At 42.3% G+C, this 13548-nt stretch overlaps 1 protein-coding gene across 2 annotated transcripts in view; it reads left to right on the forward strand.

Moving 5' to 3' along the window:
* The window catches only part of SART3 (spliceosome associated factor 3, U4/U6 recycling protein), a 30518-nt gene that overhangs the window by 4807 nt on the left and 12163 nt on the right, over positions 1 to 13548 (forward strand). Inside the window, exons 3-8 of one of the 2 annotated variants that reach the window (XM_054695289.1) lie at positions 1207 to 1311; positions 4279 to 4463; positions 5539 to 5644; positions 6768 to 6892; positions 11486 to 11641; positions 12966 to 13104. In XM_054695289.1, coding sequence (XP_054551264.1) covers positions 1207 to 1311; positions 4279 to 4463; positions 5539 to 5644; positions 6768 to 6892; positions 11486 to 11641; positions 12966 to 13104 — 816 coding nt within the window. The remainder of the gene's footprint in view (positions 1 to 1206; positions 1312 to 4278; positions 4464 to 5538; positions 5645 to 6767; positions 6893 to 11485; positions 11642 to 12965; positions 13105 to 13548) is intronic. The other variant, XM_037511020.2, reaches the window with a different exon arrangement.

Consider the following 13548-nt stretch of genomic DNA (forward strand, 5'->3'; position numbering starts at 1 on the left):
AGTCGACTGTTTTTTATCGTTGTATGGTGTTTATGAAAATGCAGCTGCGATCACGCAGCACTGATTCACATTTTGAATCCTGATTTCCTTATTTTAACATTATGATAAAATCTTTCGAGGTAATTAAACTTCTATCCCTATTCTCTCTCTCTTTCCCTTTTTAATATTTATGTATTTAACCAGTTCTCTTATAACTAGTTGTTAATGTATTATAAGTAAGCTTTTACAAGCATTTTTTTTTAAGATATATTTCTTATTTATTCATAGAAGAACTGGGATATAGGCCAGAGGTGCGAGTGGAGGGAGGGTCTGGTGAAAGGATTCACTATTGACAGAGTGGGGAGCAGAACAGGTGGATCTACTGAAATACACTGCTGAGAGGGGCAGTGGGCTAGACAGGAGAGGTCTGCTGTGTCATGTGGGTAGTTCCCTGGCCAGGGATTGAACACATGCAGGCCGTCGTGGCTGGTGATAGCTTGATAGCACTGAGACTTAACCCCTGAGCCACCAGGGAGGTCCTTAGAAGCAATGTTTACTGTAAATGTTTCATACCTCATTTATTCTACAGTAGTTGAACATTTAAGTTATTTCTACTTACTTGGCACATAATTGCATTGAGTATCTTTGCAATTAAATTTTCAGGAATTAATAATTGAGGTTTTGATGAGGAGTCGGAAAACACTAGTCCTGGAGCCAATTCTGTTCCCCTCTCACTCCAGCACACCTGCTGGCTATGGAAGCTGAAACCAGATTCATTCTTTTCTGTCTTACTCCCTGTGAGACCTTAAGCAAATGATGTAAACATCCTAAGACTCAGTTTTCCCAGCAGTAAAAGTGGGAATAATAGGAGCTTTTGCCTGGTAGTGCCTGGGTTGCATGAGGCATTCTTGTGAGATACTGAAGCAATGTAATGCTTACAGAGTTGCCTTTGTTGTAAGGGTACTGTTACCTGCAGGATCTTCCCAAAGATCAAATGAGAAAATTATCTATGAAACTACCTTGCAAAAATATAAAATGCCCAAGGGGTGTAGGCTATTACGATTTTGGTGATTTGATCTTTGTTGGAAGCATAAGACCTTCTGTGTACTTGGTGCGGGTTTGCAGAATTGCATTCTGGGAGTTGTGCCCAGTGTGTAAGATGGAGGAAATGCTAACGCATGTTGTGGTGAGGGCAGTGGTAATGCGGGAGGTGCTGTTGTCTTGTAGAGCTCTGGCTGGAGTGGCTGCACGACGAGATCAGCATGGCCCTGGACGGCCTGGACCGAGAGCATGTGTACGACCTCTTTGAGAAGGCCGTGAAGGATTACATCTGTAAGTTCCCCGAGGGCTGTGCTGGGGTGGCTGGAACGGGTGCTTAACATCGTCAGTCTCTGAACTGGAGTTCACTCATTCTTCTTGTCTGGGATCTTCAGTTGAGGGTATTTGCTTTTAAAATAAAAGTAGAAGTATTTATAGAGAGGGAATTGACAACTCTCACCCGGCAACTCTCTCCCGCCAGGGGGAGCTTACATGATTTTACCACTTGAGGTGACTAATGGTTACCACACAGTGAAGGGGTTTTCAGTATGCTTTGTTTTAAATATTAAAAATCTTAGGAAAAACATTTTTATTTTGAAATAAATATAGCTTTAAAGAAAATGGCAAAAATAGCACAGAGAAGTCCTTTGTACTCATGTCATCCAGTTTTCTGAGATATGAGATCACAAAATCAAAGCCAGGAAATTTGGTTCCGTCTGTGTGTATGGCTCTGTGATTTTTTTTAAAATTTATAATCACTTTATTAAAGTACAATTTATATTTTGTAAAAACACATCCATTGTAAGTGTATACTACAATCAATTTTATCAAATAGAGTTGGGTGACATCGTCTCCATCGTCTCCATCCTCTCTGACATTTTATCCCACATGGAGGTTCACTGGTCACCACTGCAGTCAAGATACAGAACCCTCCCCCCCACAGAGCTCTCTTGCTGGTGGTGCCATGTGACCAGCGCAAGTGAAGTGTACCTGCCTTACCTCCTTTCTGGTCCTTTTCCTCTCTCCTGTTTGTGCTCCCATCTTCCAAATGCCTTTTCTACATACACTGGGGATGTGACATTCCCTCCCACTCCCCTTGAATTAAACTTCCTTCTTCCCAATTTGATTTTCCTCCTTCCCCATTGTGGGACTTTCCCCTTGTGAGATGCAGCAAGTCTTAGAAGATATATTGCCTCAAGGGAGAGTACTGTCTATGTCTTTTAACTAGCCAAGAAAAATTGACCAGATTTTTATAAAACCTGAATAATGAGAGTAATAGGTGTTTCTTAATATAAAGTAATATAATTAAAGTGATTTTAAAAGCTGGATTGTGCCTCTGCATGTGGCCTCTTCTTTCCAGACACATGATGGCCCGTGTTCTCTGATGACCCTGTCACCCTTCCCTCATGTCCCCAAGTTACCAACACATACTTGCTTTCTCTGAGAATGCTTTGTCCCTCCTCACACTGCTTTTTTGGTCTATTATGGTTTCCAGCTGCTCCCGCCTTCAGGCTTCTAGCCTGCTGCCAGGCTCAGTGCTGATGCTTCCCTTTCCCCCTCCAAGCTACCGTGGTAAGGAAACCAGATAACTGCGTTTAGATTAGGCCTCGTCATTAGTTCTGGATGAAGACCTGAGGAGCTCTTGGATTGTTTTTAGGAGTTCAGTGTGGGCAAATGGTCCCTGCTTGTTTTGACTGTTAAAAACCTCTTGTCTGCTTCTCAGTTTTGCTTTGCTTTGCATATTTGAAGAGACAACCCATGGACCGCCTTTATTTCTCAGCCTGTGCTCGGTAGTGATATCTGGGGGTGTTTACTGGGTTTCTAGTAGAATGTAGCTATGTCCCTTTTGCTCCTGGGTTTTTGGAGGAGCCACATCTAGAGGCTTTGTGCTTCTTTTGGAACCCAGGTGTCTACTGACACATTCTTTTGTTTGCCTCTTGTAGTTATGGTCTCTGCATGCTTGGATTTGCTGAGTTTAAAATACTCTGAGATTTTAACTCTAGTTTGAGTGTTGGGAAGAGCCATGCCAATGATGTGATGGATTGAAAAGTCTCTTCTCTTTGGAGGAGCAGTTTCCTAGATATCTGCAAACTTGACTCTCAAAAGGGCTTCAGCTTTAAAAGCTAGCTCATCTTTTACTTGGCTGCCCATATGGCAGCTAATTGGTGAGAGAAACAGTAGCTAACAGACTTTATTTGAAATGGATTTTTCAGTGAAAAAGCAAATGTCAGGAAAACATATAGTAATTCTTAAATTTACTTCTTTATCATTTTGGTATTTTTATTTTGCAAAGTTAGTATATAGGCTTCTGAAATGTTCAGATCTCTGAAAAGGGACTTGAAAGGGAAAATGTGCACAGTAAGACCCGATTGCATTCCTGAAGAGTTTAACCTGTTAATCTGATCTTAAAGCTATAGGAATATGTGAGAAGCTTAAAAAGAAAGTAAAACAAGACAGCCAAGTCTGATTTCCTTTTGCATAGGTATTGTTAAAATAGATTTATTTTTCATATTTAAAAGATTTATGTATTTATACATACAAGAAGCAGGGTACAGGCCAGAGTTTTGGGGGTTGAGAGGATTCACCAGAGACAGAGTAGGGAGCAGAACAGGCAAACTGACTGAAACACATGGCTGAGGGGAGCAGCGGGCAAGTCAGGAGAGGTCTGCTGTGCCATGTGGGTCACCTCCCTGGCCGGGGATGGAACTCGTGCTGCAGTGGCTGAGGTGAGCTTCATAGATTGCGTCTTAACCCCTTGCGCTACCAGGGAGGCCCGTTAAAAATAGATTTTTAGGAACAAGATTGGTGCTTTTAATTTTGATCACTTTGACCAGAAGGCTTAAAAGTGAACCAAGGTTCAAAAATAAAAAAACTCTAGGCTTTGAATTTTAGTCTTCCTTAAGGCTGCGTGAGATTTGTGGCTATTTCCATTGAAATCCATTGCTGGGATCCTTTCAGGTTTAATGAGCTTTATTCTCATGCTTCTGTTACATATTACCACGTGACACACACTGTGCAGTAAGGCTCAGTGATCACACTTAGGAATGTTGCTCAAGGTACCTTTCCCCCCCCCCCCCCCAGTGTTAGGCCTGTAGGCAATATTGGGGTGTACAGGTACATTGAGTTGCTTGTTGATGATGCTCTCATCTTTACGAATGAATGCGTCCTCGCTGGATGTGCACATTCCTTCTGTGATGCATCAGTTTTGATGTTTGGTTATTTCCTGTCCTGAACTAATAGAATAACTCTTCTCATTTGTAGGTCCTAACATTTGGCTCGAATATGGCCAGTACTCAGTCGGTGGGATTGGTCAGAAAGGTGGCCTTGAAAAAGTTCGCTCTGTGTTTGAAAGGGCCCTCTCGTCTGTCGGCTTGCACATGACCAAAGGACTGGCCATCTGGGAGGCTTACCGGGAGTTTGAGAGTGCGATCGTGGAAGCTGCCCGGGTGAGTGCCTCTGGCCCCACAACCTTGCCCTTGAACAGTCAGGATGGTTTTTGTCGATGGTCCGGGAGAACAGTTAATGGTCTTAGCCAAATAGATCCCTGGCTGGCTGGGCAGTTAAACAAATAAAATCAGTAGTCTTTGTGGAATGGCAAGAATGATTTTGACTGAAAGGCAGGTGATGCTGTCCTTTCTTTGTGCTACTTGAAAATACTACTGCTTTGGTTACATGGACCTGTGGGTAGTATCGGGGTGTACAGGTGCATTGAGTTGCTTGTTGATGACGCTCTCAAGAATGTACAGGAATAACCATGCCACTTCAAGAGAAAAAATTCTGTTTTGTGACTGTGAGAGATCATCTGATGCCCCCCATAATTGCATTTTTGGGTTGATTTATAGAATTTAAGCCATAACTCATACAGCATCTCCCTCTCAGTGTCACCTCTGCACTTTGCTTTTCTGTGTGTGCACAAGTAATTGTTGGTCCATCGCGGAGCCCTGTGAGAGGAAGTGGCCCTGTCCCTTGGGAAGTAGCCCAAGTCCCTGTTGAAAAATCTTAACCTGACTGAGGCATCAGGCTAACTCTGGTGCCCCTGGCGTGTGGCTCTGTCTTGAATCAGTCTTCACCCCTGCATGGATGCTACTCCCGTGTTCCCTCAATGTTCTTGCACTTTCTGAACTCTTTTACTTAGGCCGGTCCTTCAACTGGGCATCAATTTCCTTTTCTCACTGGCCCTGGGGAGCCTGCAGGCGCATCCCAAAAGCCAGCTCCTCCAGGAGTCTCCTGATTTCCTCCCTTATAACCATAAATCTCAGCGCCAACACCTGATACTGTGATACCTGGCTTCTGGCCTTATTATCATCAGTTGGCTCTGTTGCTTATATTCCTTCTTGTTTTCTCCCTATCATAAGCAGAAGCAGAGATAACATTTAGTTTTGAACCTATTCCAGCATTTGGCACAATACTTCATGTTTAAAAAGTCACACATTTTTTCAGTTGGAACTAAAAAATTGTTGAAATAATTTTTGAGGTAGGAAAAATCAAAGTTTGTCATTTACTACGGATTTGCTTCTTTAGCCTGTAGCTGACTTCCTTTCCCCTTCTGACCGGGAACAAACCTTTGATTCACAGCTTGAAAAAGTCCACAGTCTGTTCCGGCGACAGCTGGCGATCCCACTCTATGGTAAGAGAAACTGATGTGTCAGCAGCCAGCCCTTCATGGTTTTTGAAATGTGTGAGGGTATGTCATGTAACTAGGACTTTCCCAACATCCTGTGAGGCAGATATGACCACCTTGAGGCCCCAGGGAAAGCTTATCTTGAATTATTCATGCTCGAGATGGTTATGAGAGTCAGGGATGGACTGGACACCAGGCTTCCTGACTTCAGGTTGAGCTCGCTCATGTAGACAAGGTCTCTAAAAGGAATAGGGAGGCTGACCCTTTATATATTTTAACCATTATCTCTTCAGGAGTGACCTCTTACCTAAGAGTGGGCATTTCACATGTGCTTATATCATTCTTTGGTGGAGTGATTGGCTTTGGGGGTACCATTGATTGGAAATATTCAGATGGGATTTGGCAAGGATTCTCCTTTGGGTGGATGTTTTGGCAGGACATGCTCATGAGGCTCTGGAGCGCAAGCCTGAGCACACTGGCAGTTTTTCTAAGGGTTTGGGAAGAGTCTGGCGCTGCCATCTAGCTTGTTATGCATTGCACACCCTCAGATCCTGTGGGCAGCTTTACCTGAGCCTGGATGCTCTTTCCCTTTTTATTTCATAGATTATTGGCGTTCAGTTTAACAAATTATAAAATGACTCTCCAGTTGAATATTTGGGTGACATGCAGACAAGGTTAGAGCTGAGCTGGTTTGTAGATTCCTTCTCATGCCCAGCATGAGGCAGCATAGCACAGTGAGTAGAACGTGCACTTGAGCCTGGGTTCAAAGCCTTGCTCTGCAAAACTATAGAAAAATTATACACCCGCCTCATGAGAGTGGGTAGTGAGGGTCAGAAAGAGTTAATAGATGTGAAATGCTAAGCCATGGGAAGCCCTTGGAGAGTGTTGTTGGGGTTGATGTTAGTTTCATTAACTACTTAATTAGTTAGTAGGGTTGCCTGGAACCATGCTTGAGACAGAGTCTAAGGCCAAGTTGTAGCTCAGCGTAAGAGCTCAGGATTCGACCAGTAAGAGCTACTGGGTCACAGATGTGGGAGGGACTGGTGGCCCGAGTTTCATGGGTCGATCTGTGTTCAAGTTGATAAAACCCAGTGGCAAGACCCATGGGTCTAAATGCATCTTTCAATAGATATGGAGGCCACATTTGCAGAGTATGAAGAATGGTCAGAAGACCCTATACCAGAGTCAGTAATTCAGAACTATAACAAAGCACTACAGCAGTTGGAGAAATACAAGCCCTATGAAGAGTCACTGGTAAGTGTTAGCTTCTTTCCTAGTAAACTTTTCTACCAATTTTTCCCTGATTAGTAGTTGAAAGTGAAACAATGTCTTTAAATTATGTCTTGTTTTGAGATTTATAGAGTGTATAAATGTATACATACAGTTTACATACTAATAATAAAGTGAACATCATGTACCCACCACCCAGGTTAAGAAATAGCGCATTGCCAGTACCTTCCTTAGACGTCTCCTATGTGCCCCTGTCCGATTGCCTCCTCCTCCCTCTCCCGAGAGGTAATCACTTTCCTGACTTTCGTGATAATCATTCCCTTGCTTTTCTTTATAGTTTTATATCTTTGAACGTATCCTTAATATATTGTTTAATTTTGTTTGTTTTTGAAGTTTTATGTAATTGAATCATGATGTATTTTCTTTCATTCAATTTGTTTTGGATTTTACTCGTGTTGATACATACAGTTACAGCCCCTCTGTTATCAGTGCCATAGAGTTGTTATCATGATTTGTTAACCCACGTTCTTAGATAATTGGATCGTTTCCAGTTTTTTGCTAGGATGAGCAGCTTTGCTCTGGCCATTGTGTCTCCTGTACACACGAAGAATTTCTTTAAGCACATAACTGTTGGGATCGCTGGATCACAGGGTAATGCTGAGCTGTTGCAGGTTACTCATTTACACCCAGTAACAGAACTTGAGGTTTTCTCATTTTTCTTTCCAATTTGGGATATTGACATACCTGTATTTCTGATGAGTCTGAAATTCTAATTTTAATTTGCATTTTTCTGATTCCTAATGAAATTGAGCATCTTTTCACATCATTCTGGTTTCCTTTTTTGTGACTCATTTTTCTTTTGGTGTATCATTTTTTCCCTCCTAATTCATTTGTGGGAGTCCTGGATCATCTTAATCCTTATTTTTGGTATTAGTTCTTATTTTATGTCTTACAACCCTTGCCCCTTGTTGGTGACTTGTTTCTTTACTTCTTTTTTTTTTTAAGATTTATTTATTTATGCATACAAGAGCTGGGGTACAGGCCAGAGATGTGGGGGGTGAGAGGATTCATCAGAGACAGAATGGGGAACAGAACAGGCAGACTGACTGAAATACACTGCTGAGGGGAGCAACATGCAAGTCAGAAGAGGTCTGCTGCGCCATGTGGGCTGCTCCCTGGCTGGCCGGGGATCGAACTCGTGCTGTAGAGGCTACGAATTGCTTCATAGTGCATTGCTTAACCCCTTGCGCCACCAGGGTGGCCCTCTTCACTTTTTTTAAAATAGCACCTTGTGGTGAATATTTCTAAATTATAAATCTGTTTGGGTTTATCATTCTTTCTCTTATGGTTTGTGCTTTTTGTTATGCTTCAAAATTCTCTCCATCACCCAAGTCAACATACCTAGCTGTGTTTGCTTTAGAAAGTTTATAGTTTTGTATTTCATATTTAGATCTCCATACAGAATTGGCTTTGATGTTGTGGTGTGAGAGAGGGTCCAGGCTCCTTTTTCCAGTAGTTCTGGCACTGACTTTGATGACCTGTTCTCCCCTCACTGCTGTGTGGTCTGCGTCTGCCATCTATCTGCTCTGCATTCACCTGCAGTTCTGCTCGGCCCTACTGGCTTATATGAGGCCATCAGAGTGACAATGATTTTATATGTTTTGATTTTAGGTAGTCTGAGTCTCATCCACCTTGTTCCTCTTCACTAGGGTCCTGGCTTTCTTTAGCTCTTAATACTGTCATTGAATTTAGATCAGCTTTTCAGGTTCTTTTTTAAAAAAACTAGAATTTTTTTTGGCTGCCCTGGTGGCGCAGCGGATTGAGCACTGCACTATGAAGCTGTCCACAGCCTCTGCAGTGCGGATTTGATTCCTGGCTGGCCAGGGAGATTCCCACATGGTGCAGCGGACCTCTCCTGCCTCACTCCCTGCTCCCCTCAACAGTGCTTTTGGTCTGTCTGCGTTCTGCTCCCTGCTCTGACTCTGGTGAATCCTCTCACCCTCCTGCGACTCTGGCCTGTACCCCAGCTCTTGTATAAATAAATAAATCTTTAAAATATATATAAATAAATAAAAAATAAAAAAGCTAGAGTTTTTTATTGTAATTGCATTGTCTGTTAATCAATGTAGGAAAATTCTTTTAAACATCAAATCTTCCAATCTATGAACATGGTACAGGTCTGTGCTATTAAGGTCTTATCTTTTTATACAGTTTTTTAAATTTATAAATTTATCTGGTGACATGGACATATTTGTCAGTATTTTTTGTATTTCTAACTGATGCTTGATGTTCTTATAAATGGTATTCTTTTAAAGATTTTCTTTTCTGGTTAATAAAATGTAATTTATTTTTATATCTATATTTTTCATTATTTTTATTTTTTTTTAAAAATAGTATCTTTTTGCAATTTTTTTAAAGATTTATTTATGTATACAAGAGGTGGGATACAGGCCAGAGATGCGGCGGTGGTGGTGGTGGTGAGAGGATTCACCAGAGACAGAGCGGGGAACAGAACAGGCAGACTGACTGAAATACGATGCTCAGGGGAGCAGCGGGCAAGACAGGAGAGGTCTGCTGCGCCATGTGGGTTTCTTTCTGGCCATCTGGGGATCAGACTCGTGCTACAGAGGCTGCAGATTGCTTCATGGTGCTTAACCCCTTGCGCCACCAGGGAGCCCCCTTTCATTATTTTAAAACCAAGTTAAAGACAATTATATGAATTATAAACCGAATCCAAAATCCCTGAGCTCACAGTGTTCTCTACATAGGTTGGGCAAGTTTTTTATTTAACTGGGGATAATCTGAGACCACCTGTAGTTCTCACTTACTTGTTCACACTTTGATTTTCCTCCTCAACTAAATGGTTTTCATTCCTTCTTACTTTTAATCTATCAAACTTGCTAAATTATTATTCTTTTGAATTTCTGTGTTGACAATAAAACTGTGTTGACGATAATGGTTGTGACATTTTCTTTCCCTTTCTTGGCCTTAGAATACTATTTTATTTCCCATACCTCACACATAAACTCTCTCTTTTTTTCTTTTTTTGACTCCCAGGGCATTAATTGTGTGTCACACTGCTGCAGGTTGTTTACATTACTACATGCACGTCTCTCTTTCTTTGCTTTTCCTTCCTCCTTGCATCCTAGGTCTTTCACTTAGGATCAGTTTTCTTTTGTTGGATGTCTACCCTTCAGCGTCTCCTGCTCTGGACATTTGCTGGGAACAGATCTTCAGTCTTTGAAAAATGTCTTTAGTCTCAAAAGTTAGTTTCTCAGGATATAGACTCTAGATTTTGACACTTGTATCTTCTGGCTACTATTGTTGCTGGTGCCAACTTAGCTGTCCGTCTAACTCTTGCGTCTTTGAAAGTTAATTTTTTTTTTCTTTTCTGGTTGACTTTAAGATCTCACTGTTTTGGTTCAGTGTCCAGTAGTTTCATTTCAGTGGGTCCAGATGGGCATATATTCTGTTTGGCTTGAGATTCACTGGGCTTCTTGGCTCTGGTTTTGGAACCTTTCCTGGCGTAGTAACTGAACACAGCACAAGCGTGGCATAGTGAGACTGTGAGATCCAGGCTGCTTCAGGTAGAATTCCAGCTCTGCCATCTACTCTCTGATTTTGAACTGGCACTTAACCTCCTCAGTATTTCAGTTGCCTTAAATGTAAGGAGGAATAGTAATAATACCTGCCTCAGAGGTGTTATCTGAAGATCAAATAGGTGAAGATCAAATTCTTAATATACCTTTAGCTTGCAAAAACTTAACCTTCACTTAACTTGCTAACTGCCTTCACCTAGATTTTGTCCCTAGTATTTTCTTTGTTTGCCAGTTTGTTGATGAATTTAAGATGTTTATATATTTAATCCAGTGCTTCAGTTCTTTTCAATAACTGGGTAAATAATTTATTGTAATTACTAGAAATGGCGGCGCAAAAACGTCATTCTCTATACAGAGCGTGTGCAGTCATGCTGGCCTGCACTCTCTCTCCCCTTTCTTTCCACATGTCAATATTTGTGTTTCATACAGCCCCGTTAATGAAATCTTCAGTTGGCTTAGTTTTGTGGTACAATCAGCAGTGTGACTGCAGAGCAAACAAATTGAACGAAAGTGTCTAGAAAGAACTGATTTTCAGCTTAATAAGCATTCAGCAAAGTCTCTTCCATCTTCGTCTCCCTGAACTTTGACAGGCACTGATATTTGGAATGAGAAACTTGAAATAGCACCAGGCACTGAATTACTCCAGTGGTTCCCTCCCTTCCACTCAGTGGGCCGGGAAAATGACTTGCGTTTTGGACAGCTGGCTGACAGTGGTCAGTGGCAAAGGTGTTTCCTGTCTTTCTGTTCCCGATGGATGGGAGATGTGAACTTCTGTCCTCTAGGAGTGGATTTAGAAAAGGGCTAAAAGTGAAGAGGCACTTGGGACCAGACGGGAAGATACATTCTCCCCACCAAAGGGTCGCCCCCGAACACACAGAGGTTCACATAGTGGGGCTTGGTGGTGCTTATCTGAGTGCAGCCAGTCTTGCCACGTCTTACTTTATCTGAGGATGGGTTGATGCTTCCTGAGGTAGCAGGTTGCTGACATCAACTTCAGTGCATTTTTCCTTTGCCGCAGTTAAAAGCGGAGGCCCCCAGGCTGGCAGAATACCAAGCTTACATCGACTTCGAGATGAAAGTCGGCGATCCTGCTCGCATCCAGTTGATCTTTGAGCGCGCCTTGGTGGAGAACTGCCTTGTCCCAGACTTGTGGATCCGTTACAGTCAGTACCTTGTAAGATCACTCACTTGTTCTAATTTCATTTTGTTTTCACCAGTTTAGAATACATCGAAAGAAAATCAGTAAGCAAGCCGGCGTTAGTTGCGTGCAGCCCTTCGCTGTGCTTTCTTCCCTTTCATCCTCCCTTTCCCCTCATTGCTGGCTCATTCAGAAAGTTCTCCCAGTGTTTTGAAATTTTTTAAACTGATCACTGTAAAAAAAAAAAAAATTGCTAATAGTTTCACTATTGAGGAAGTTAGCATGACTTTAAAAAAAAAAGATTTATTTATTTATTTATGCATACAAGAACTGGGGCACAGGCCAGAGGTGCCAGAGAGAGTGGGGAGCAGAACAGGCAGATCTACTGAAATACACTGAGGGGAGCAGCCAGTGAGACAGGAGAGGTCTGCTGTGCCATTTGAGTCACCTCCCTGGCCGAGGATCGAACTTGAGCTGCAGTGGCTGGCCATAGCTTGGTAGTGCTGTGTCTTTAACCACTGCGCCATCAGGGAGGCCCCCAGCATGACATGTTTTTTCTACTACATTCATTTTTTTTTCTGTTAGCTACTCAGAGAAAAATGTGTGAACACACGAATGTAGACAGACTAGCAAAAGGAGACCTCACATAGCACGCAGCTGCAACACCTAATGGTACTAGTGTGGGCGAGTCTGTATCCTCACCTACTGCCCCTTTGGTGGTGTTGTAAAGCAAGTCCTGCAATCACATTCTATTGGTAAATCTTTCAATATGTGTGTATAAAAGGCTTGAATCAGGAGTCAAAAGAGCCATACCTTGACTGATGTCTTCTAAGTCTTCTGTGGCTTCTAAGGTTTGCCCTCTTTTACCTCTCTTCTCTCCCGCTCCCTGTTGGGAGTTCTTTGTTGAGGAAACCAACATTGCAAGAGACATTTTATTTTATTTTGTTTTATTTTATTTTTTTAAAGATTTATTTATTTATTTATTTATTTATTTATTTATATAAGCAGTGGGTACAGTCAGAAGCGCGGGAGGGTGAGAGAATTCACCAGAGCCAGAGCGGGGAGCAGAGCAGGCAGAAGGACCGAAGTACACTGCTGAGGGGAGCAGTGGGCAGTAGGAGAGGTCTGTGCGCCATGCAGGACCCTCCTCCAGTGGCCGGGGAGCAGCCGGGGATCAAACCAGTGCTGCAGAGGCTGCGGGCAGCTTCGCAACCCAGTGCTCAACCGCTGTGCCACCGGGGAGGCCCGCAAGAGACATTTTAAAGGAAATTTCTCTTATCAATTGTGCTGAATGTGTCTAGTGGAAAGTGAAGCTTTACAATAAAGTGTTAATTCTTAATCCTGGATTTCTTTACCACAGGATCGGCAGCTGAAAGTAAAGGATTTGGTTTTATCTGTACATAGCCGTGCAGTTCGGAACTGCCCCTGGACTGTGGCGCTGTGGAGTCGGTACCTCTTGGCCATGGAAAGACACGGAATTGAGCATCGAGTGATTTCTGGTGCGGTGTTTTGTGGGGAGAATTCTAAGCTTTTTGACCTAATCATTCAATCAGAATTCGCAGGGTGTTTTTTGGATATTGAGGATTAGTAAGAGAACAGACTGTGTTGGAGATACATAGGTTGGATTTTTGACTTCTTAGAGCTTTTTGACATATTAAGGTTCATTTTAATTGTCTAAGAAGTCATGGTCTTTTTTCCAAACTTGCCTGGCCTAGGCCTCTTAAAGCTGAGCATCTTGTGGAATTGGCCCTTTCTGGAACAGTTTGTATGATGCTGTGGCAGTTTCTTTTGAGCATTTTTGTCTAGAGCCTTTCATCCTGAGCATTTTTCTCTAGAGCCTTTCATCCTGTGGTATCCTTTTACTAATTTTTTTTTAAAGATTTTTATTTATGCTTATAAGAACTGGGGTATAAGCCAGAGGTGTGGGTGTTGAGAAAATTCAC

The sequence above is a fragment of the Talpa occidentalis genome, unplaced genomic scaffold (genome assembly GCF_014898055.3).
Source record: "Talpa occidentalis isolate TD23 unplaced genomic scaffold, MPIMG_talOcc4v2.1 talOcc4.14, whole genome shotgun sequence".
Lineage (NCBI taxonomy): Eukaryota > Metazoa > Chordata > Mammalia > Eulipotyphla > Talpidae > Talpa > Talpa occidentalis.